Here is a 25,134-nt window from a genome sequence, read left to right as displayed (position 1 = left end):
ATACACAATTACACAAGGACACATGAACACACATGCACACCAGCATGCAAGGAAATCTTTGTGTGTGTAACACGCTGTAAGGTTTCACTGCTAATGTAATGATTTCCCTGTAATGTTCCACTGCTAAGGTAATGTTTTCTCTGTCACAGAAATGTTTGGGTTATGACTAGAGATAATGGGGCATGTTAGCTAATGAGCGGGATGTTGTTCTTTCTTGTGTAGCTGGGAGCCGCAAATTCGTGGTCTTTTGCCGGGGAGAGATGAGGAGAGAAGACGCGAATGGAGAGAGTTGGTAGACAGCTGGTCGGAGTGGACTTGGAGCGAGCGTCCGAAGGTCAGTGACGATCGGAGGAGGGTGATGGTGGACAAACAGCTTTATCAGTGAGCTCCAACGTTGTGCGTTAGACTGTTTCATGAGAATGGGCCCTTTTTTTTTGTTTTCTTTATTAACCATATAGTCAAATTAAGAATTATAAAGCTCAATCGTTCCATCGCATTTTGTGTACTGTTTGTTATTTTGTGGTACTGATTTGTAACAGGGGACACGTTGTGCAGCATCCACCCAAACCAGATTTCTTAAGTTTGACCAGGCCGGGGAGCTATCATCCCCTATATTAAGCCACTAGCCGAAGCGAGAGTTACATGTATGAACACAGACACATAAGCATGCAATACAAAAAGGTATATATATAGAAACACATGCATGATGTCAAAAAGCAGTATCAGAACTCACCATATGTTTGCCTCTCCTGGGATCTGAAACAAGATGAAATATGGAATTACTAAGGTCCACAACAGGTTTATGCTTCGGACAATGGTGCTGGTAGCCACTGAAGTTGGAGCTTTACCTCTATTACTGCCCAGCCACCTGACTACTGACCCACTTAACAGAACAGCAGAACCCTTAGCAAATCTACAAAACTACTCTGTCAGACCATCAGAGCTTATGAGACCAGCAGAACCCACCAGACCAGTGGAGCCTCATAGGTACAGTGCTGATAAAAAGCATCCCCCCCACCCCCGAAAGTTTTCATGTTTTATTGTCTTACAACGTCGAAACACAGTGAATTTAATTTGGCTTATTTTGACACTGTTCAACAGAATGACTCTTTTGTGTCAAAATGAAAACGCCTCTACAAGGTGATGTAAATTAATTCCAAATATAAAACATAAAATAGTTGATTGTATAAGTGTTTGCCCCCTTTAATATGACACACCAAATCATTGGTTCAGCAAATTAGTTTTAGAAGTCACATAATTAGTTAAATGGAGATCACCTGTGTGCAGTCAAAGTGTTTCAATTGATTTGTAACAACTCCACAGAGAGGTTATTGAAAAGTACAAGTCAGGAGATGGATACAAGAACATTTCCAAGTCACTGAATATCCCTTGGAGTACAGTTAAGTCAAACAACAAGAAATGGAAAGAATATGGCACAGCTGTAAATCTGCCTGGAGCAGACCGTCCTGAAATGCTGAGTGACAAGAAGGGGACTCGTGAGGGAGGCCACTATGGCAACTCTGGAGGAGTTAGAAGCTTCAGTGGCTGAGATGGGAGAGACTGTGCGTACAACTGTCACAGCTTTATGGAAGAGTGGCAAAGAAAAAGCCACTGTTGAAAAAAACTCACATGAAATCTCGGCTAGAGTTTGCCAGAAGGCATGCGGGAGACTCTGAAGTCAGCTGGAAGAAGGTGATATGGTCTGACAAAACCAAAATTGAGCTTTTTGGCCATCAGACTAAATGTTATTGTTTGGCATAAGCCAAAAACCACACATCATCAAAAACACACCATCCCATCCGTGAAGCATGACATCATGCTGTGGGGATGCTTCAATGCAGCCAGCACTGGAAGGCATGTGAAGGTAGAAGGTAAAATGAATGCTGCAAAATACAGGGAAATTCTGGCAGAAAACCTAATGCAGTCTACAGGAGAACTGCGACATGGGAGAAGATTTGCTTTCCAACAAGACAATGACTCCAAACATAAAGCCAAAGCTACATAGGAATGGTTTAAAAACAATAAAATTAATGTCATGGACAGGCCAAGTCAGAATCCAGACCTCAATCCAATTGAGAATTTGGGTGTTTTTATAGACCCCCAATAGTGAGAGAGACATTGAGGAGCAGATAGAGTTATTGCCCCCTTCCTGTTTCTGACTTCCACCCACAATGACTCAGTACACAATCCCTCTATGACTTCCTCCTTTTCTGCAGCTGTGATACTATCCCTGATTAGCAAAGCCACCTCTTTTGCCTCCCTCCCTGTCCTTCTTGAAACATCTAAAGCCCAGCACTCTGAGCAGCCAATCCTGCCCCTGAGACATCTAAGTTTCGGTAATGACCACAACATCATAGTTCCACATATTGATCCACGCTCTAAGTTCATCCACCTTGTTTATGACGCTCTTTGCATTAAAATAAACACATCTCAAACCATCAGTCTGACTGCATTTTCGCTCTATCATCTGCTCATCCTTCTGCATAAACTCCCTACAAGCTATCAGGTATGACAGGAGAACACACATCATTGTACAATAGTCTCTGCTTTGTTATTTTGTACATTATTATTGTGCATTGGTAAATTATTATTGGGTATATTATTATTCCGTACTTTATTATTTGTTAAATCTGAACACTGCTAAGTGTGTTTTTAAATGTTGCTACAGTAACAAAATTTTCCACTTGGGATCAATAAGTACTTATTACTATTATTATTATTAGCCACCAGGTAAAAGAAAGATGCAGAAACAATAGGGTTATCATATTGAGAGACTGTAACTTCCCTGGTATTGATAAAACTTCCTTAGTACAAGAGGTTTACATGGGGTGAGATTTCTTCAGTGCATTGGCCCAGAGCCATCAAACACTCTTCAAATGACAAGCCATTCAAACCTGAAATCATCTTTGTGAACGCAAACATGAGAAAATCTGCAGATGCTGGAAATTCAAGCAACACACACAAAACGCTGGTGGAATGCAGCAGGCTAGGCAGCATCTATAGGAAGAAGTAAGGTCGATGTTTTGGGTCAACTCCCTTTGTCAGGACTAACGGAATAAAGAGATAGTAAGAGATTTGAAAGTGGGGTCGGGGGAGACCCATAGTCATAGTCATACTTTATTGATCCCAGGGGAAATTGGTTTTCGTTACAGTTGCACCATAAATAATTAAATAGTAATAAAACCATAATATGGTTGATACCATGATATGAAATGATAGGAGAAGACAGGAGGGGGAGGGATGAAACTAAGAGCTGGGAAGATGATTTTCATCTTTGTGAACCTCTTTTGAACCCTCTCAATTTCAGCACATCCTTTCTAAGATAAGCTATCCAAAACTGCTTATAATGCAGTGAGGCCTCACCAGTGCTTTATAAAGCTTCAACATTACACACCTGTTCTTATATTCTAGCCCTCTTGAAATGGATGCTAACATCAGATTTGCCTTCTTCATCACTGACTCAACCTGCAAATTAACCATTAGGGAATCCATGTCACCTTGCAACTCAGAATTTTTGAATTCACCCTCCATTTAAAAAATTATCTATGCTTTTATTTCTTCCTCCAAAGTGCATGACCATACATTTCCCAACACTGTATTCCATCTGCCACTTCTTTGCCCATGCTCCTAATCTGTCTAAGTCCTTCAGTACTCTGTTTGCTTCCTCAAAACTACCTGCTCCTCCACCCATTTGCAAACATGGCCATAAAGCCATCATTCTGTAATCCATATCATTGACATATAACATAAAAAGAAGCAATCCCAACACAGAACCCTGAATACCACGTCAGCAGCAGCCAGAGAAAAGGTTCCCTTTATTCCCATTCAGTTGCTGCTCTATCCATGTCAATATCTTTCCTGTAATACCATGGGCCCTTAACTTGTGAAGCAGCCACTTTCTAAAAATTCAAGTACACAACATATGCCAATTCTTCTTTGTCTATCCTGCTTGTCATTACTTCAAAAAATTCTAACAGATTTGTCTGGCAAGATTATCATTTAAGGCCTTTTTATCATGGGCCTACAAGTACCCCAAATAGGCATCCATTAGTCTCATGAGACCATGGATTTGTGCCTTGGAAGGTTTCCAGGGCACAGGCCTGGGCAAGGTTGTATGGAAGACCAGCAGTTGCCCATGCTGCAAGTCTCCCCTCTCCACGCCACTGATGTTGTCCAAGGGAAGGGCATTAGGACTCATACAGCTTGGCACCGGTGTCATCACAGAGCAATGTGTGGTTAAGTACCTTGCTCAAGGACACACACGCTGCCTCAGCCAAGGCTCGAACTAGCGACCTTCAAATCACTAGACGAACGCCTTAACCACTTGGCCACGTGCCAACACAAAACCATATCCCTAACAATCAACTCCATCATCTTCCCAGCCACTGAGGTCAGACTGCCTGGCCTATAATTTCACAAACATGAGGAAATCTGCAGATGCTGGAAATTCAAGTAACACACACAAAATGCTGGTGAAACCACCAGCACTTTGTATGGGTGGCCTATAATTTCCTTTCTTCTACCTCTCTTCCTTCTTGAAGAGTGGAGTGACATTTGCAATTTTCCAGAACTCTGGAACCATGCCCCAAATAATTAATTCTTCAAAGATCATTACTAATGCCTCCACAATGTCTTCAGCCATTCATTCCAGAACCCTGCAGTGTATACCATCTGATCCAGGTTATTTATCTACCTTCAGACCTTTCAATTTCCCAAGAATGTTCTCCCTAATAATGGCAACTTCACATATTTCTGCCCTGACACCTGCCACCATACTACTTGTGTCTTTCATGGTGAAGACTGATGAAAAATACTTATTCCATTCATTCCTTGTCCCACATTACTACTTCTCCAGTGTCATTTCTCAGTGATTCAATATCTACTCTCGCCTCTCTTCTACACTTTATGTATCTGAAGAAACTTCTGGTATCCTCTTTAGTATTATTAGCTAACTTACCTTCGTCTTCCATCTTTTCCTTCTCCCTGATTTTTTAGTTGCCTTCTGTTGGTTTTTAAAAGCTTCCCAACCCTCAAACATCTGAATTATTTTTGCTCTAATATATGCCTTTTCTTTGGCTTTCATGTTGGCTTTGACTTCTCTTATTAGCCACCTCTTTGGGATGAATATATCCTGCGCATTCCGAATTGCTTCCAGAATTTCAGCCATTGCTGTGTTCTTTTCCTATCAATATTGGCCAGCTACTCTGTCATGCCTCTGTAATTCCCTTTACTCCACTGTAATATTGATACATCTGACCTTAGCTTCTCCTTCTCAAATTTCAGGGTGAATTTGATCACAGGGTCAGAAAGTGTTGAATTATTCTGGATAAAGCTAAGGAACTGCAAGGGTAAAAACACCCTGTGAGTTGTATACAGACCTCCAAATAGTAGTAAGGATGTGGTCTACAAATTATAATGAGAAATAGAAAATGCATGCCAAAAGGGCAAAATAGTCATGTGGGATTTTAGATAGATAGATTGAGAAAATTGGGTTGGTGCTGGATTACAGGAAGGGGAATTTCTAGAGTGCCTATGAGAGGAGCTCATGCTTGAGCCTACCAGAGGATCAGCCATTCTGGATTGGCTGTTTTGCAAAGTACTAGAATTGATTAGAGAGCTGAAGGTAAATGAACCATTTCGGTGCAAGTGATCATAACATGATCGACTGCACCCTGAAGTTTGAGGAGAAGCAGAAGTCAAATGTATCAGTATTACAGTGGGGTAAAGGAACTACAGAGCCATGAAAGAAGAGTTGGCCAGAATTGATTGAAAAAGAACATTAGCAGGGATGATGCAAACAACAGGAATTCTGCAGATGCTGGAAATTCAAGCAACACACATCAAAGTTGCTGGTGAATGCAGCAGGCCAGGCAGCATCTCCAGGAAGAGGTACAGTCCACGTTTCAGGCCGAGATCCTTGGTCAGGACTAACTGAAGGAAGAGTTAGTAAGAGATTTGAAAGTTGGAGGGGGAGGGGGAGATGCAAAATGATAGAAGAAGACAGGAGGGGGAGGGATAGAGCCAAGAGCTGGACAGGTGATTGGCAAAAGGGATACGAGAGGATCATGGGACAGGAGGCCCGGGGAGAAAGACAAGGGGGTGGGAACCCAGAGGATGGGCAAGGGGTATAGTCAGAGGGACAGAGGGAGAAAAAGGAGAGAGAAAGAAAGAATGTGCGCATAAAAATAAATAACGGATGGGGTACCAGGGGCAGGTGGGGCATTAGCGAAAGTTAGAGAAGTCAATGTTCATGCCATCAGTTTGGAGGCTACCCAGACGGAATATAAGGTGTTGTTCCTCCAAACTGAGTGTGACTTCATCTTTACAGTACAGGAGGCCATGGACAGACATGTCAGAATGGGAATGGGATGTGGAATTAAAGTGTGTGGCCACTGGGAGATCTTGCTTTCTCTGGCGGACAGAGCGTAGGTGTTCAGCAAAGCGGTCTCCCAGTCTGCGTCGGGTCTCGCCAATATATAGAAGGCCACATCGGGAGCACCGGACGCAGTATATCACCCCAGCCAACTCAGGTGAAGTGTCGCCTCACCTGGAAGGACTGTCTGGGGCCCTGAATGGTGGTAAGGGAGGAAGTGTAAGGGCATGTGTAGCACTTATTCCGCTTACAAGGATAAGTGCCAGGAGGGAGATCAGTGGAGAGGGATTGGGGGGATGACGACGAATGGACGAATGAATAGTCGCATAGGGAGCGATCCCTGCGGAAAGCAGAGAGAGGCGGAGAGGGAAAGATGTGCTTAGTGGTTGGATCCCGTTGGAGGTGGCAGAAGTTACGGAGAACAATATGTTGGACCCGGAGGCTACCAAGTTTATAGTTCCCACACCTCGCACTTCCCGTTTCTACCTCCTACCCAAGATCCACAAACCTGCCTGTCCTGGCCGACCTATTGTCTCAGCTTGCTCCTGCCCCACCGAACTCATTTCTGCATACCTCGACACGGTTTTATCCCCCCTTGTTCAATCCCTTCCTACCTATGTTCGTGACACTTCTCACGCTCTTAAACTTTTCGATGATTTTAAGTTCCCTGGCCCCCACCGCTTTATTTTCACCATGGATGTCCAGTCCCTATATACTTCCATCCCCCATCAGGAAGATCTCAAAGCTCTCCGCTTCTTTTTGGATTCCAGAGTTAATCAGTTCCCCTCTACCACCACTCTGCTCCGTCTAGCGGAATTAGTCCCTACTCCTAATAATTTCTCCTTTGGCTTCTCCCACTTCCTCCAAACTAAAGGTGTAGCTATGGGCACCCGTATGGGTCCTAGCTATGCCTGTCTTTTTGTTGGCTTTGTGGAACAATCTATGTTCCATACCTATTCTGGTATCTGTCCCCCACTTTTCCTTCGCTACATCGACGACTGCATTGGCGCTGCTTCCTGCACGCATGCTGAGCTCGTTGACTTTATTAACTTTGCCTCCAACTTTCACCCTGCCCTCAAGTTTACCTGGTCCATTTCCGACACCTCTCTCCCCTTTCTAGATCTTTCTGTCTCTATCTCTGGAGACAGTTTATTCACTGATGTCTACTATAAGCCTACTGACTCTCACAGCTATCTGGACTATTCCTCTTCTCACCCTGTCTCTTGCAAATGTACAGGGTCTTTCTTTTGTTACATTTAAAATGGCGACTTTGTTATGTTAATCTGGGGAATGCGGCTTTGTTGTGCTTTAACGCTGAAGAGAGTTTGCGCTAACTGTTTTACTTTAAAATGAGATAACCGGGTTCTATTAGCCAATGGGTGGTTATGTATCGTTTTGTTTTCGGATACCATGCTGTATGATATGACTGTGGACTGAGTTTTGGCGGGGAGTCGGAGGAGAGACGAGGAAGACCACGGACGTGTGGAGAGGCTCCGGTCGATCACTCAGGGTGGTCCCGAGCCGTGAGTCGACGGAATTCGGGTGGTCGTCTGAAGTCGAATTGAGCTCCAACGTAGCGCGCAAAGAACTTGGACTTTGATAAGTGTTGGCACCTTTTTTCATTACTTTCCTCTCTGTATCAAATGTATATTAATGTCATAGAATTAGTAATATTTATAAAGTGTATTTGTTAAAATTCGCTGGGTGTGCTGGCTGATGATTGATGTTTGTGATTGATTCGGGTGGCAACCGACCCTGTGGGGAGTGTTGTGGCGGGTGCTGGGCTGGATTTCCCTAGACATACACGAGCCAATATAACTGAACGTTACACAAAAACGCCATCCCCTTCTCGCAATTCCTCCGTCTCCGCCGCATCTGCTCTCAGGATGAGGCTTTTCATTCCAGGACGAGGGAGATGTCCTCCTTTTTTAAAGAAAGGGGCTTCCCTTCCTCCACCATCAACTCTGTTCTCAAACGCATCTCCCCCATTTCACGCACATCTGCTCTCACTCCATCCTCCCGCCACACCACTAGGAATAGGGTTCCCCTGGTCCTCACCTGCCACCCCACCAGCCTCCAGGTCCAACATATTATTCTCCGTAACTTCCGCCACCTCCAACGGGATCCCACCACTAAGCACATCTTTCCCTCCCCACCTCTCTCTGCATTCCGCAGGGATCGCTCCCTACACAACTCCCTTGTCCATTCGTCCGCCCCATCCCTCCCCACTGATCTCCCTCCTGGCACTTATCCGTGTAAGTGGAACAAGTGCTACACATGCCCTTACACTTCCTCCCTTACCACCATTCAGGGCCCCAAACAGTCCTTCCAGGTGAGGCGACACTTCACCTGTGAGTCGGCTGAGGTGATATACTGCGTCCGGTGCTCCCGATCTGGCCTTCTATACATTGGCGAGACCCGACGCAGGCTGGGAGACCGCTTTGCTGAACATCTATGCTCTGTCCGCCAGAGAAAGCAGGATCTCCCAGTGGCCACACACTTTAATTCCACATCCCATTCCCATTCTGACATGTCTATCCACGGCCTCCTCTACTGTAAAGATGAAGCCACACTCAGGTTGGAGGAACAACACCTTATATTCCTTCTGGGTAGCCTCCAACCTGATGGCATGAACATTGACTTCTCTAACTTCCGCTAATGCCCCACCTGCCCCTCGTACCCCATCTGTTATTTATTTTTATTCACACATTCTTTTTCTCACTCTCCTTTTTCTCCCTCTGTCCCTCTGACTATTCCCCTTGCCCATCCTCTGGGTTCCCCCCCTCCTTGTCTTTCTCCCCGGGCCTCCTGTCCCATGATCCTCTCGTATCCCCTTTGCCTATCACCTGTCCAGCTCTTGGCTCCATCCCTCCCCCTCCTGTCTTCTCCTATCATTTTGGATCTTCCCCTCCCCCTCCCACTTTCAAATCTCTTACTAACTCTTCCTTCAGTTAGTCCTGATAAAGGCTCTCGGCCCGAAACGTCGACTGTACCTCTTCCTAGAGATGCTGCCTGGCCTGCTGCGTTCACCAGCAACTTTGATGTGTGTTAGCAGGGATGATTACAGAACAGCAATGTTTGGAATTTCTGGAAGCAATTTGGAAGGCATGGGATTTGTACATCCCAAAGAGAAAGAGATATGCTAAGGGAAGGATGACACAATTGTGGCTAACAAGGAATCAGAGCTTGTTAAGCAGCTTCATGTTTGGCACCTTGTCAAAGGCCTTCTGAAAATCCAAGTACATAAGATTAACCAAGTCTCCCTTGTCTGTCTTGCTTGTTACTTCTTCAAAGGATTTCAACAGATTTGTCAAGCAAGATTTTCCCTTAAGGAAACCACACTGACTATGGCCTAGTACCCTGAGACCTCATCCTTAATAATTGACTCAATATCCGAGGTCAGATTAACTGGTCTACAGTTTCCTTTGTTCTGCTTCTCTCCCTTGTGAAAGAGTGGAATCACACTTGCAGTTTTCCAGTCTTCTGGAACTATTCCAGAATTCAGTGATTCTTTGAAAGATCATTACCAATGCCTCCATAATTTCTTCAGTCTCCTCTTTCAGAACCCTGGGGTGTACACAATCTGGTCCAGGTGACCTGTCTACCTTTGTACAATTCAGTTACCCAAGAAATTGTTATCTAGTTATGCTAATTTCACACACTTCTTGCCCCCTGACACCTGGAACTCCACCAAACTGCTAGTGTCTTCCACAGTGAAGAATGATGCAAAATACTTATTTAGTTTGTCCACTATTATATTGTCCCTCATTGTTCCTCTCCAGCATTGTTTTCCAGTGGTCCAGTATCCACTCTTTCCTCTCTTTTACACTTCATGATTTGAAAAACCTTTTGATATCCTCATTAATATTATTGGCAATCTTACTTTCACGGAGAGAATGTTTGCTATGGTGGGAAAGGCTAAGACCAAAGGACACAGCCTCAGAATAGAGGGATGTTCTTTCAGAACGGAATTGAGGAGGAATTTCTTTAGCCAGGGAGTGGTGAATCTGTGCATTTCTTTGCCATAGGCAGCTGTGGAGGCAAAGTCTTTATGTATATTTACGGCAGCGGTTGATAGATTCTTGACTGGTCAGGTCATGAATGGATACCAGGAGAAGGCAAGATACTGGGGCTGAGAGGATCAGCCATGATGAAATGGCAAAGCAGACTTGATGGGCCAAATGGCCTAATTCTGCTCCTATATCCTGTGGTCATATAACTTTAAATTCATCGGTGTTATAATTTCAGAATATCTGTCCTGGGTCCAGCGTGTAACTGCCCCTACAAAGAAGGCAAGCCAGCACTTCTACTTAGAAGCTTGTGAAGATTCGGCATATCCTCTGAAATTCTGACAGCTGGTGGAGAGTATATTGACTGATTGTATCAAGACCTGGTGTAGAAACACCAATGCCCACCAAGGAAAATCCAACAAAAAGTAGTGGATACAACCCATTCAATAACAGGTAAAGCCCTTCCCACTATTGAGCACATCTATAAAGAGTACTGTTGAAAAGAAGAGCATCAATTGTCAAGGACCCCCACCATCCAGGCCAACTCTCTTCTCAGTGCGGCCATCAGAAAGGAGGTTCAGGAGCCTTAGTTCCCGCAGCTCCAGGTTCAGGAATAGTTATTACCTCTCAACCAACAGGCTCCTGAAACCATAGAAACCATAGAAACTACAGCACAGAAACAGGCCCTTTGGCCCTTCTTGGCTGTGCCGAACCATTTTCTGCCTAGTCCCACTGACCTGCACACGGACCATATCCCTCCATACACCTCCCATCCATGTATCTGTCCAATTTATTCTTAAATGTTAAAAAAGAACCCGCATTTACCACCTCGTCTGGCAGCTCATTCCATACTCCCACCACTCTCTGTGTGAAGAAGCCCGCCCTAATGTTCCCTTTTGCCCCCTCACCCTTAACCCATGTCCTCTGGTTTTTTTCTCCCCTTGCCTCAGTGGAAGAAGCCTGCTTGCATTCACTCTGTCTATACCCATCATAATTTTATATACCTCTATCAAATCTCCCCTCATTCTTCTACGCTCCAGGGAATAAAGTTCTAACCTATTCAACCTTTCTCTGTAACTGAGTTTCTCATGTCCCGGCAACATCCTTGTAAACCTTCTCTGCACTCTTTCAACCTTATTTATATCCTTCCTGTAATTTGGTGACCAAAACAGAACACAATACTCCAGATTCGGCCTCACCAATGCCTTATACAACCTCATCATAACATTGCAGCTCTTTTACTCAATACTTTGATTAATAAAGGCCAATGTACCAAAAGCTCTCTTTACGATCCTATCTACCTGTGAAACCACTTTAGGGAATTTTGTATCTGTATTCCCAGATCCCTCTGTTCCACTGCACTCCTCAGTGCCTTACCATTAACCCTGTATGTTCTACCTTGGTTTGTCCTTCCAACGTGCAATACCTCACACTTGTCAGTATTAAACTCCATCTGCCATTTTTCCGCCCATTTTTCCAGCTGGTCCAAGTCCCTCTGCAGGCTCTGAAAACCTTCCTCACTGTCTACTACACCTCCAATCTTTGTATCATCAGCAAACTTGCTGATCCAATTTACCACATTATCATCCAGATCATTGATACAGATGACAAATAACAATGGACCCAGCACTGATCCCTGTGGCACACCACTAGTCACAGGCCTCCACTCGGAGAAGCAATTCTCTACCACCACTCTCTGGCTTCTTCCATCGAGCCAATATCTAATCCAATTTACCACCTCTCCATGTATACCTAGTGACTGAATTTTCCTAACTAACCTCCCATGTGGGACCTTGTCAAAGGCCTTACTGAAGTCCATGTAGACAATATCCACTGCCTTCCCTTCATCCACTTTCCTGGTAACCTCCTCGAAAAACTCCAACAGATTGGTCAAACATGACCTACCACGCACAAAGCCATGTTGACTCTCCCTAATAAGCCCCTGTCTATCCAAATGCTTGTAGATTCTGTCCTGATGAAGGGTCTCAGCCTGAAACGTCGACTGCGCCTCTTCCTATAGATGCTGCCTGGCCTGCTGCGTTCACCAGCAACTTTGATGTGTGTTGCTTGAATTTCCAGCATCTGCAGAATTCCTGTTGTTTGCTTGTAGATTCTGTCTCTTAGTACTCCCTCCAATAACTTACCTACTACTGACGTTAAACTCACCAGCCTATAATTTCCCGGATTACTTTTCGATCCTTTTTTAAACAACGGAACAACATGAGCCATTCTTCAATCCGCCGGCACTTCACCCGTAGACAGCGACATTTTAAATATTTCTGCCAGGGCCCCCGCAATTTCAACACTAGTCTCCTTCAAGGTCCGAGGGAACACTCTGTCAGGTCCTGGGGATTTATCCACTTTAATTTTCCTCAAGACAGCAAGCACCTCCTCCTTTTCAATCTGTACAGTTTCCATGGTCTCACTACTTGATTCCCTCAATTCCATAGATTTCATGCCAGCTTCCTTAGTAAATACAGACGCAAAAAACCTATTTAAGATCTCCCCCATTTCCTTTGGTTCCGCACAAAGCCGACCACTCTGATCTTCAAGAGGACTAATTTTATCCCTTGCAATCCTTTTGCTCTTAATATACTTGTAAAAGCTCTTTGGATTCTCCTTCACTTTGACTGCCAAGGCAACCTCATGTCTTCTTTTAGCCCTCCTGTTTTCTTTCTTAAGTATTTTCTTGCACTTCTTATACTCCTCAAGCACCTGATTTACCCCCTGTTTCCTATACATTTCATACAATTCCCTCTTCTTCTTTATCAGAGTTGCAATATCCCTTGAGAACCAAGGTTCCTTATTCCTATTCAATTTGCCTTTAATCCTGACAGGAACATACAAACTCTGCACTCTCAAAATTTCCCCTTTGAAGGCTTCCCACCTACCAATCACATCTTTGCCAGAGAACAACCTGTCCCAATCCACGCTTTTTAGATCCTTTCTCATTTCTTCAAATTTGGCCTTCTTCCAGTTCAGAACCTCAACCCTAGGACCAGATCTATCCTTGTCCATGATCAAATTGAAACTAATGGTGTTATGATCACTGGAACCAAAATGCTCCCCTACACAGACTTCCGTCACTTGCCCTAGTTTGTTTCCTAACAGGAGATCCAATATTGCATCCCCTCCAGTTGGTCCCTCTATATATTGATTTAGAAAACTTTCCTGAACACATTTTACAAACTCTAAACCATCTAGACCCCTAACAGTATGGGAGTCCCAATCAATGTATGGAAAATTAAAATACCCTACCACCACAACTTTATGTTTCCTGCAGTTGCCTGCTATCTCTCTGCAGATTTGCTCTTCCAAGTCTCGTTGACTATTGGGTGGTCTGTAATACAATCCCACTAATGTGGCCATACCTTTCCTGTTTCTCAGCTCCACCCATAAGGACTCAGTAGACAAGCCCTCTAATCTGTCCGGCCTGAGCACTGCTGTAATATTTTCCCTAACAAGCAATGCTACTCCCCCACCTTTCATTCCTCTGCCTCGATCACATCTGAAACATCGGAACCCTGGAATATTAAGCTGCCAGTCCTGCCCCTCCTGTAGCCAAGTTTCACTAATTGCTACAACATCATAATTCCACGTGTCAATCCACGCCCTCAACTCATCCGCCTTCCCCGCAATACTCCTAGCATTGAAATATATACACCTCAGAAGATTTTTACCACCATTCACAACCTTTCTGTCAGCGGATTTGCTTAAACATTCAACATCATTTATTTTCACCCCAGCCACACTGTCAGCTCTGGCACTCTGGTTCCCATCCCCCTGCAAATCTAGTTTAAAGCCTCCCCAATAGCACTAACAAACCTCCCTGAAAGGATATTGGTCCCCCTGTAGTTCAAGTGTAACCCGTCTCTCTTGTACAGGTCCCACCTGCCCCAGAAGAGGTCCCAATGATCCTGAAATCTGAAACCCTGCCCCCTACAGCAGTTCCTCAGCCACTTGTTCCTCCTCCAGAGCATCCTATTCCTACCCTCACTGGCACCTAGCACAGGTAGCAATCATGAGATTACCACCCTCGAGGTCCTGCTTTTCAACTTCCTACCAAGCTCTCTATACTCACTGTCCAGGACCTCCTCACACTTCCTTGCTATGTCATTGGTACCAATGTGCACCATGACATCGGGCTGGTCACCCTCCCACTTCAGAATGTCATGCAATCGATCAGAGACATCCTTGACCCTGGCACCTGGGAGGCAACAAACCATCATGGATTCTCTGTCACGACCACAGAACCTTCTATCTGCACCTCTAACTATCGAATCCCCTATCACTACCGCTCTCCTCTTTTTCCCCCCTCCCTTCTGCACTGCAGAGCCAGACTCAGTGCCAGAGATCCGGCTACTGCAGCTAGTCCCAGATAAGTCATCCCCCCCAACAGTATCCAATGCGGTATACTTGTTGTTGAGGGGAATGGCCACAGGGGAACCCTGCTCTGCCTGCCCTTTCCTCTTCCCTCGCCTGACAGTGACCCAATTTCCTGTCCTCTGCTCCTTTGACGTAACTACCTCTCTGTAGCTACTATCTATAATCTCCTCATTCTCCCGAATGATCCGCAGGTCATCCAGCTCCTGCTCCAGTTCCCTAACGCGGTTTGTCAGGAGCTACAGCTGGATGCACTTCTTGCAGGTGTCGTTGTCAGGGACACCGGAGGGCTCCCTGACTTCCCACATCCAAAGTGAATAAGTGAACCAAAGTGAATAACTTCACTCATCCCAACACTGAAATTATTCCAAAACCTATGGACTTGTTTACACATTCTTAATATTTATTACTTATTTATTATTCTTTAGGTTTTTTTCTTTTTTGTGTAATGCCCTGGCTCATATTTTTACTGTTATGCTGTATGTATTTCACTTTGTTCTGTATTTTATTTGGCAGTTCTGTGAGACAGGTTTATTTTCAGCTTATGTTTGGGTTATTGCTGAAGATAAGAGATGAGGAGAAATGTGTGTCATCCAGTTAGGATGGTCGAATTGAAGGGGAGGTTTCTCTAGTGAGGGTCGCTAAGGTTGGCTTGGGTTTTTTTTTCTTCGAGAGGAGTTGAAGAGGGAAGATACCAGAGGGAAGAGGTCATAGGATTCGACCCAGAGCAGAACCGTGATTCGATGAAGCCCGGGGTGAGATCAATTAAGGTTCAGATATTGGGGAAACTGTGAGTTCCTCAGTACACGTTAGACTGTTTCATTAAAATGGGCCTTATTTTTATTCTTTCTCTACTAACCCTTTAGTCAAATTAAAAATTATAAAGATGTATCTTTTAATCATATACGGTGTACTGTCTGTGATTTCGTGGCACTATATTTTGTAACAGGGTAGCGAATTACAAAGTATCCACACAAAAAAGGCATTTGGGGTGGCGTGACATCTCAATCTCACAAGTTTGGCGGCGCTGTCTTCCCTAAACTTATGCAGCCAAGGAAACCAGGGCGTTTCATTTCTACTTACACAATTTGTTGTGTTTTCCTATTGGTTGCTTGTCCATCTTTGTGTGTAATTTTTCATTGATTCAATAGTTTCTTTGTATTTACTGTGAATATTACTTGGTCCCTCAACACCAGCTCCATAGCAAAGAAAGCCCAGCAGCGTATCTACTTTCTGTGAAGGCTGAGAAAAGTCCATCTCCCACCCCCCCATCCTCACCACATTCTACAGCGGTTGTATTGAGAGCATCCTGAGCAGCTGCATCACTGCCTGGTTCGGAAATTGCACCATCTCGGATCGCAAGACCCTGCAGCGGATAGTGAGGTCAGCTGAGAAGATCATCGGGGTCTCTCTTCCCACCATTAGAGACATTTATACCACACGCTGCATCCGTAAAGCAAACAGCATTATGAAGGACCCCACATACCCCTCATACAAACTCTTCTCCCTCCTGCCATCTGGCAAAAGGCATCGAAGCATTCGGGCTCTCACGACCAGACTATGTAACAGTTTCTTCCCCCAAGCCATCAGACTCCTCAATACCCAGAGCCTGGACTGACACCAACCTACTGCCCTCTACTGTGCCTATTGTCTTGTTTATTATTTATTGTAATGCCTGCACTGTTATGTGCACTTTATGCAGTCCTGAGTAGGTCTGTAGTCTAGTGTAGTTTTTGTGCTGTTTTACGTAGTTCAGTGTAGTTTTTGTATTGTTTCATGCAGCACCATAGTCCTGAAAAAACGTCTCATTTTTACTGTGTACTGTACCAGCAGTTATGGTTGAAATGACAATAAAAAGCGACTTGATGACTTAAAAATGAAACTCAGAGTAGTATATGCTGACATATGTACTTCGACAATAAATTTACTTTGAACTACAGTTCTTGAAACTGTGTGAGGAAAGTCTAACAAGAGGAGAAAACATACTGGACCCGGTTCTGAAAAATAAGCCAGGCCAAATGACAGATCTGAGAGTGGGTGAATATTCTGAGAAGAGTGACTACAGCCTGTGCTTAAAAGAGGTGGTTGTCAGGACCCATTTGGTTCATTTTACAGGAATTTAAAAGAGGTAAGTCAGCTAATTATTAGTTAATAGGTGATTGGCTAAGTAACTAATTATTATTAACCGTCATATTGATCGGAGTACTGCGCAGATGCAACAGAAGTGCTCCCATGCAGGTCTGGTGAAGAGCTTTAAAGCAGGAAGTTTTTCGATGGGAGTTGTTGATTGGAGTACTGTGCACACACAATAGAAACATTCCCACACAGGTCCGGCAGGGAGCTTTAAAAACCCCAGTCTCTATAAAAAAGGGTACCATCTAGCTGAGTGGTCATTGTGGGAGCAGTTGTTGTCAGAGTAGCCTGAGGAAGAGTAATAAGGCTTTGGATCAAGAGGGCTTCAGTGAGAACAGGTGGAGGAAAGGTAAATAGGTGAGTTTATTCTTTATATCTTACTTCCTTATTCAATTCTTGAGAGAATTGGGGTATGTCTACAGAGCCAGTGTTGTTCTGGGCGTCCCGACGGCCACACCTGCACCAGGTTAGGAAACTGGAGCTGCAGCTTGATGACGTTTGGCTTGTTAGGGAAAGTGAAGAGGTGATAGACAGGAGCTACAGGGAGGTAGTCACCCCAAGGCTACAGGAGACAGATACATAGGTGACTGTCAGGAGAGAGAAGGGAGAACATCAGATAATGGAGAGCACCCCTGTGGCCGTCCCTCTCAACAATAAATACTCCATTTTGAGTACTGTTGGTTGGTGGGGGGGGGGGGTGGTGAACGATCTACGTGACTCAGTCCTCTGGCACTGAGTCTGGCCCAGTAGGGAGCTGAAGAGGAGAGTAGCAATAATAGGGGACTCTGTTGTCACGATGACAGGTAACTGATTGTGGATATGAAAAAGAAACACGAATTGCAGTTTGCCTCCCAGGTGCGAGGTTCTGTGATATTTCTGAACGCATCCACAATATCTTGAAAAGGGAGGGTGAGCAGCCAGAAGTTGTGGTACATATTGGTGTTAACTACATAGGTAGAAAAAGGGAGTTCCTGAAAAAAGAATACAGAGTGTTAGGAAGGAAGTTGAGAAGCAGGATCTCAAGGGTAGTAATGTGGGGTTTGTTGCCTGGGCCGCGTGACAGTGAGAATAGGAGTAGGCTGAGGTGGCAGATAAATACTAGGCTGAAGAATTGGAGCAGGGGGCAGGGATTCAGATTTCAGGATATTTGGGACCTCATCTGGGGCAGGTGTGACCTGTACAAAAGAGATGGGTTGCACTTGAACTCCAAGGGGGACTCAGATTGAGGGCAGGTTTACTAGTGCTGTTAGGAGTAGTTTAAACTAATATGGCAAGGGGATAGGAATCAGGATAATAGAGCTGAGGATGAGCCAGCAGGCTTACAAGTATATGAAGTGTGTAACACGAATGTAAGGAAGGGCAAACCAATGATTGGGTACAACGCAGATAGAACAAAGAGGCAAATTGTACCACAGAGGCAAAATTCATAAGTGCGAAGAATGCTGGAATGAAGGTACTGTAATTAAATGCGTATAGCATTCAGGATAAGGTGGATGAACTCGTGCCACAATCAGAGACTGGTCATTGTGACGTTGTGGGCATCACTAATTCATGGCTGAAAGAAAGCTGTAATTGGGAGCTGAACATCAAAGGATATACTTTGTATTGAAAGAACAGGCAGAATGGCATAGGCGCTGGTGTGGCTCTGTTGGCTAGAAATGGAATTACATCTTTAGAAAGAGGTAAGAGAATGTTGAATCTTTGTGGGCAGAGTTAAGAAACTGCAAAGGTAAAAAAAAACATTATGGGACTCATACATAGGCCTCCAAGTAGTGGCCAAGATATACGGTTGAGATTGCAAAGGAGGTTGGAAAAGGCATGTAATAAGGGTAATGACACAATTGTAATGGGGGACTTTAATAAGCAAGGGAATTGGGAATATGAGGTTGGTGTCAGTTTGCAAGAGAGGGAATTTGTTGAAGGCTTATGATATGACCTTTTAGAGCAGCTTGTGCAGATCTTATCAGGGAGATTAATATAAAGGAACCTTTAGGAGGTAGGAAGAATGTGGAAACCATTGAAAGGGTGTAATGGAGATTTACAAGGATGTTGCCTGGATTGGGGAGTATGCCTTATGAGAATAGGTTGAGTGAACTTGGCCTTTTTTCCTTGGAGTGACGGAGGATGAGAGGTGACCTGATAGAAGTGTATAAGTTGATGAGAGGTACTGATCGTTGGAATATCAGAGGCTTTTTCCCAGGGCTGAGATGCCTAGCACGAGAGGACACAGTTTTAAGGTGCTTGGAAGTAGGTATACAAGAGATGTCAGGGGGAGGTTTTTTTACACAGAGATTGGTGGGTGTGTAGAATGGGCTGCCGGCGACGGTGGTGAAGGAGGATCGATAGGGTCTTTTAAGAGACTCCTGGACAGGAACATGGAGCGCAGAAAAATAGGTAATTTCTAAGGTAAGGACATGTTCGGCAGAGCTTTTTGAGAGGGAGAAGCATAAGTCACATGTATCAGAATAAGTATGGAATAAAGGGAATTAGATGATAAGACATAGGAGCAGAATCAGGCCATTTGGCCCATCGAGTCTGCTCTGTTATTCAATCATGGCTGATCCTTCTTTCCTCCCTCAACCCCAGTTCCTGGCTTTCTTCCCATAGCCCTTGTTGACATGTCCATTCAAGAACCTAACAACCTCTACCTTAAAACACCCAATGACCTGGTCTCCACAGCTCTGTGGTAATAAATTTCACAAACTCACCATCATCTGGAAAAAGAAATTTCTCCGTATCTCTATCTTAAATAGATACCCCTCTATTCTGAGGCTGTGCCCTCTTGTCCTAGGCTCCCCCACCATGGGAAACATCCTTTCCACATCAACTCTGTCTAGGCCTTTCACATTTGAAAGGTTTCACTGAGATCCCCCCCTCATCCTTCTAAATTCCAGTGAGTGCAGATCCAGAGACATCAAATGTTCCTCATATGATAACCCTTTCATTCCCAGAATCATGCTTGTGAAACGCCTCTGGACCTTCTCCAATGCAAGCACATCTTTTCTCAGATGAGGAGCCCAAAACTATTCACAATACACAAGGAGAAAATAATCTACACATTTGTTTCTACTACCAAAGTGATTAACCAGTAATTTTCCAACACTGAATTTCATTTGTCACTTTCTTGCCCATTCTCCTAATTTGTCAAAGTACTTCTGCAGTCTTCCTGTTTCCTCAATACTACCTGCCCCTCCACCCATCTTCATTATCATCCACAAACTTGGCAACAAAGCCATTTATTCCATCATCTAAATCAAGATTGATACACAGCATAAAAAAAAGCGGTCCAACACTGACCCCTGCAGAACATCACTAGTCACTGGCAGCCAACCAGACAAGGATCCTCTTATTGCCACTCACTGCCTCCTACAATGCTCCTACAATGCTAATCAGCCAATGCTCTAAGCATGTTAATAACTTTCTTGTAATACCATGCAATCTTAACTTGGAAAGCAGCCTCATGTGTGGCACCTTGTCAAAGGCCTTCTGAAAGTCAAAATATACAACATCCACTGCATCCCTTTATCTATCCTACTTGTAATCTCATCAACGAAATCCAACAGGCTCATCAGGCAAGACTTTCCCTAAAGGAAACTATGATAACGTTGTCATATCTTGTCCTGTATCACCAAGTACTCCATCACTTCATCCTTAACAATTAACTCCAACATCTTCCCAACATCTTCTCAACCACAGAGATCAGGCTAACTGGTCTATAATTTCATTTCTGCTGCCTTCCTCCTTTCTTAAAGAATGGAGTAACATTTGCAATTTTCCAGTCCTCTGGCATCATGCCAGAGTCCAATGATTTTTGAAAGATCATTTCTTATACCACCGCAATCTCTAATGCTACCTCTTTCAGAACCCATCTGGTCAAGGTGACTTATGTACCTTTAGGTTTTTCAGATATTTGAGTAAATTCTCCTTTGTAACAGTAACTGCACCCACTTCTCTTCCTTGACACACTACAACATCAGGCATACCGCTAGTGTCTCCCACAGTGAAGACTGATGCAAAATACTCATTTAGTTTATCAACTATCTCCTTGTCCTCTTATTATTTCTCTTGCCTCATCTTCTAGTGGTCCTATACCCACTTTCATTTCTCTTTTATTTTTAATATACTTTATAAAACTTTTACTATCGATTTTGATATTAAATGCTAGCTGGCTTTCATATTTCTTCTTTTACTTTCTAATGATTTTTTTAGTTACTCTCTGTAGGCTTTTAAAATCTTCCCAATCCTCTTTCTTCCCACTAATTTTTGCTTTGCTGAATGCCCTTTCTTTTGCTTTTACAGTAGCTTTGACTTCCCTTGTCACCCATGGTTGTACTATTTTTATCATTTGAGTATTTCTTCATTTTTGGAATACACATGTCGTGCACCTTCCTCATTTTTCCCAGAAACACACACCATTGCTGCTCTGCTGACATCCCAGCCAGCAGCTCCTTCCAATTTACTTTGGCCAATTCCTTTCCCACCACTTTAATTTCCCTTACTCCACTGAAATACTGCTACATCAGACTTTACTTTCTCCTTGTCAAAATTAAAGTTGAACACAATCATATTGTGATCACTGGGTTTTAAGAGTTCTTTTACCTTAAACTTTCTAATCACCTCCGATTCATTACATAACACCCAATCCCGTATAGCTGATCCCCTAATAGGCTCAACGACAAACTGCTCTAAAAAACTCTCTCCTTTGAGATCCATTACCAACTTGATTTTCTCAATCTACCTGCATGTTAAGATCTCCCATGACTACCATAACATTGCCCTTTTGACTCACCTTTTCTATTTCCTATTGTAACGTATGGACAACCTCCCAGCAACTGTTGGGGGACCTGTATATAACTGCCATCAATGTCCTTTTACCCTTGCAGTTTCTTAATTCAGCCCACAAGGATTCAATATCTTCTGATCCTATGTCACATCTTTCTACTGATTTGATGCCATTCTTTACCAGTAGAGCCACACCACCCCCTCTGCCTGCCTTCCTATCCCTCTGATATAATGTGTAACCTTGAACATTCAGCTCCCAACTACAACCATCCTTCAGCCACGATTCAGTGATGGTCACAATGTCATACCTGGCAAAATGTAATATTGCAACAAGATCATCCACCTTATTTCTTTTACTACCTGCCGGGAGGATGTGGAATCGATATGGGTAGAGCTGCATAACACTAAGGGGCAGAAAACGCTGGTGGGAGTTGCACACAGGCCACCTAACAGTAGTAGTGAGGTTTGGGATGGCATTAAACAGGAAATTAGAAATGCATGCAATAAAGGAACAGCAGTTATAATGGGTGACTTCAATCTACATATAGATTGGGTGAACCAAATTGGTAAGGGTGCTGAGGAAGAGGATTTCTTGGAATGTATGTGGGATGGTTTTCTGAACCAACATGTCGAGGAACCAACCAGAGAGCAGGCCACTCTAGACTGGGTATTGAGCAATGAGGAAGGGTTAATTAGCAATCTTGTTGTGAGAGGCCCCTTGGGTAAGAGTGACCATACTATGGTGGAATTCTTCATTAAGATGGAGAGTGACATAGTTAATTCAGAAACAAAGGTTCTGAACTTAAAGAAGGGTAAATTTGAAGGAATGAGACATGAATTAGCTAAGATAGACTGACAAATGATACTTAAAGGGTTGACAGTGGATATGCAATGGCAAGCATTTAAAGATCGCATGGATGAACTACAACAATTGTTCATGCCAGTTTGGCAAAAGAATAAACCACGGAAGGTAGTGCACCCGTGGCTGACAAGGGAAATTAGGGATGGTATCAATTCCAAATAAGAAACATACAAATTAGCCAGAAAAAGCGGCACATCCGAAGACTGGGAGAAATTCAAACTCCAGCAGAGGAGGACAAAGGGCTTAATTAGGAAAGGGAAAAAAGATTATGAGAGAAGACTGGCAGGAAACAAAAACTGACTGTAAAAGCTTTTATAGATATGTGAAAAGAAAAAGATTGGTTAAGACAAATGTAGGTCCCTTACAGTCAGAAACAGGTGAATTGATCATGGGGAACAAGGACATGGCAGACCAATTGAATAATTACTTTGGTTCTGTCTTCACTAAGGAGGACATAAATAATCTTCTGGAAATAGTGGTGTTAGGTAAATTGAAGGGATTAAAAGCAGATAAATCCCCAGGGCCAGATGGTCTGCATCCTAGAGTGCTTAAGGAAGTAGCCCAAGAAATAGTGGATGCATTAGTGATAATTTTTCAAAACTCTTTAGATTCTGGACTAGTTCCTGAGGATTGGAGGGTGGCTAATGTAACCCCGCTTTTTAAAAAAGGAGGGAGAGAGAAACCAGGGAATTATAGACCGGTTAGCCTAACAGCAGTGGTGGGGAAAATGCTAGAGTCAGTTATCAAAGATGTGATAACAGCACATTTGGAAAGCAGTGAAATCATCGGACAAAGTCAGCATGGATTTGTGAAAGGAAAATCATGTCTGACGAATCTCATAGAATTTTTTGAGGATGTAACTAGTATAGTGGATAGGGGAGAACCAGTGGATGTGATATATTTGGATTTTCAAAAGGCTTTTGACAAGGTCCCACACAGGAGATTAGTGTGCAAACTTAAAGCACACGGTATTGGGGGTATGGTATTGATGTGGATAGAGAATTGGTTGGCAGACGGGAAGCAAAGAGTGGGAATAAACAGGACCTTTTCAGAATGGCAGGCAGTGACTAGTGGGGTACCGCAAGGCTCAATGCTGGGACCCCAGTTGTTTGCAATATATATTAATGACTTAGACGAGGGGATTAAATGCAGCATCTCCAAGTTTGCAGATGACACGAACCTGGGCCGCAGTGTTAGCTGTGAGGAGGATGCTAAGAGGATGCAGGGTGACTTGGATAGTTTAGGTGAGTGAACAAATTCATGGCAGATGCAATTTAATGTGGATAAATGTGAGGTTATCCACTTTGGTAGCAAAAACAGGAAAACAGATTATTATCTGAATGGTGGCTGATTAGGAAAAGGGGAGGTGCAACGAGACCTGGGTGTCATTGTACACCAGTCATTGAAAGTGGGCATGCTGGTACAGCAGGGGGTGAAAAAGGCGAATGGTATGCTGGCATTATAGCGAGAGGATTCGAGTACAGGAGCAGGGAGGTACTACTGCAGTTGTACAAGGCCTTGGTGAGACCACACCTGGAGTATTGTGTGCAGTTTTAGTCCCCTAATCTGAGGAAAGACATTCTTGCCATAGAGGGAGTATAAAGAAGGTTCACTGGATTGATTCCTGGGATGGCAGGACTTTCATATGATGAAAGACTGGATCAACTAGGCTGATACTCGCTGGAATTTTGAAGATTGAGGGGGGATCTTATTGAAACGTATAAAATTCTAAAGGGATTGGACAGGCTAGATGCAGGAAGACTGTTCCCGATGTTGGGGAAGTTTAGAACGAGGGGTCACAGTTTAAGGATAAAGGAGAAGCCTTTTAGGACCGAGATGAGCAAAAACTCTTCACACAGAGAGTGGTGAATCTGTGGAATTCTCTGCCACAGGAACCAGTTGAGGCCAGGTCATTGGCTATATTTAAGAGGGAGTTAGCTATGGCCCTTGTGGCTAAAGGGATCGGGGGTATGGAGGGAAGGCAGGTACAGGGTTCTGAATTGGATGATCAGCCATGATAATACTGAATGGTCGTGCAGGCTCAAAGGGCCAAATGGCCTACTCCTGCACCTATTTTCTATGTTTCTATGTGCATTTAGATACAACACCTTGAGTACCATAGTTGTTATCCTTTCTGATTCTGTATCCCTAATGATTCAATACTCAGCCTGTTGGCTGCACCTAAGTCCTATAAGCTACCTGCCCTTCTCAAAAATCTGACTGCTTGCTATCTTTACTTTTTTACCAACCGGCCTTTCCTGAGTCCCTTCACTCCAGTTCCCAGCTCCCTGCCAATTTAGTTGAAACCCTCCCCAACAGCTCTAACAAATCTGCCCGCGAGAATATTGGTCCCCCTCGGGTTCAGGTGCAACCTGTCTCTTTTGAACAGGTCATACCTCCCCTGGAAGAGATCCTAATGATCCAAGAACCTGAAGCCCTGCCCCCTGCACCAGCTTCTCAGCCACGCATTTATCTGCCAAGTCATCCTGTTTCTACCCTCACTGGCGCATGGCACAGGAAAAAATCCAGAAATTGCTACTCGGGAGGTCATGCTTCTCAGCTTTATACCTAGCTCTCAGAATTCTCTTTTC

At 43.9% G+C, this 25,134-nt stretch overlaps 1 protein-coding gene across 3 annotated transcripts in view; it reads right to left on the bottom strand.

Moving 5' to 3' along the window:
• The window catches only part of LOC134355083 (guanine nucleotide exchange factor VAV3), a 398,893-nt gene that overhangs the window by 121,355 nt on the left and 252,404 nt on the right, over positions 1-25,134 (bottom strand). For all 3 annotated transcript variants that reach the window (XM_063064827.1, XM_063064829.1, XM_063064828.1), the window contains one exon: positions 734-756. In XM_063064827.1, coding sequence (XP_062920897.1) covers positions 734-756 — 23 coding nt within the window. The remainder of the gene's footprint in view (positions 1-733; positions 757-25,134) is intronic.

The sequence above is a fragment of the Mobula hypostoma genome, chromosome 12 (assembly GCF_963921235.1).
Source record: "Mobula hypostoma chromosome 12, sMobHyp1.1, whole genome shotgun sequence".
NCBI lineage: Eukaryota > Metazoa > Chordata > Chondrichthyes > Myliobatiformes > Myliobatidae > Mobula > Mobula hypostoma.
Note: the sequence above shows the minus strand (reverse complement) of the source record. Positions and strands in the feature narration are given on the sequence as shown.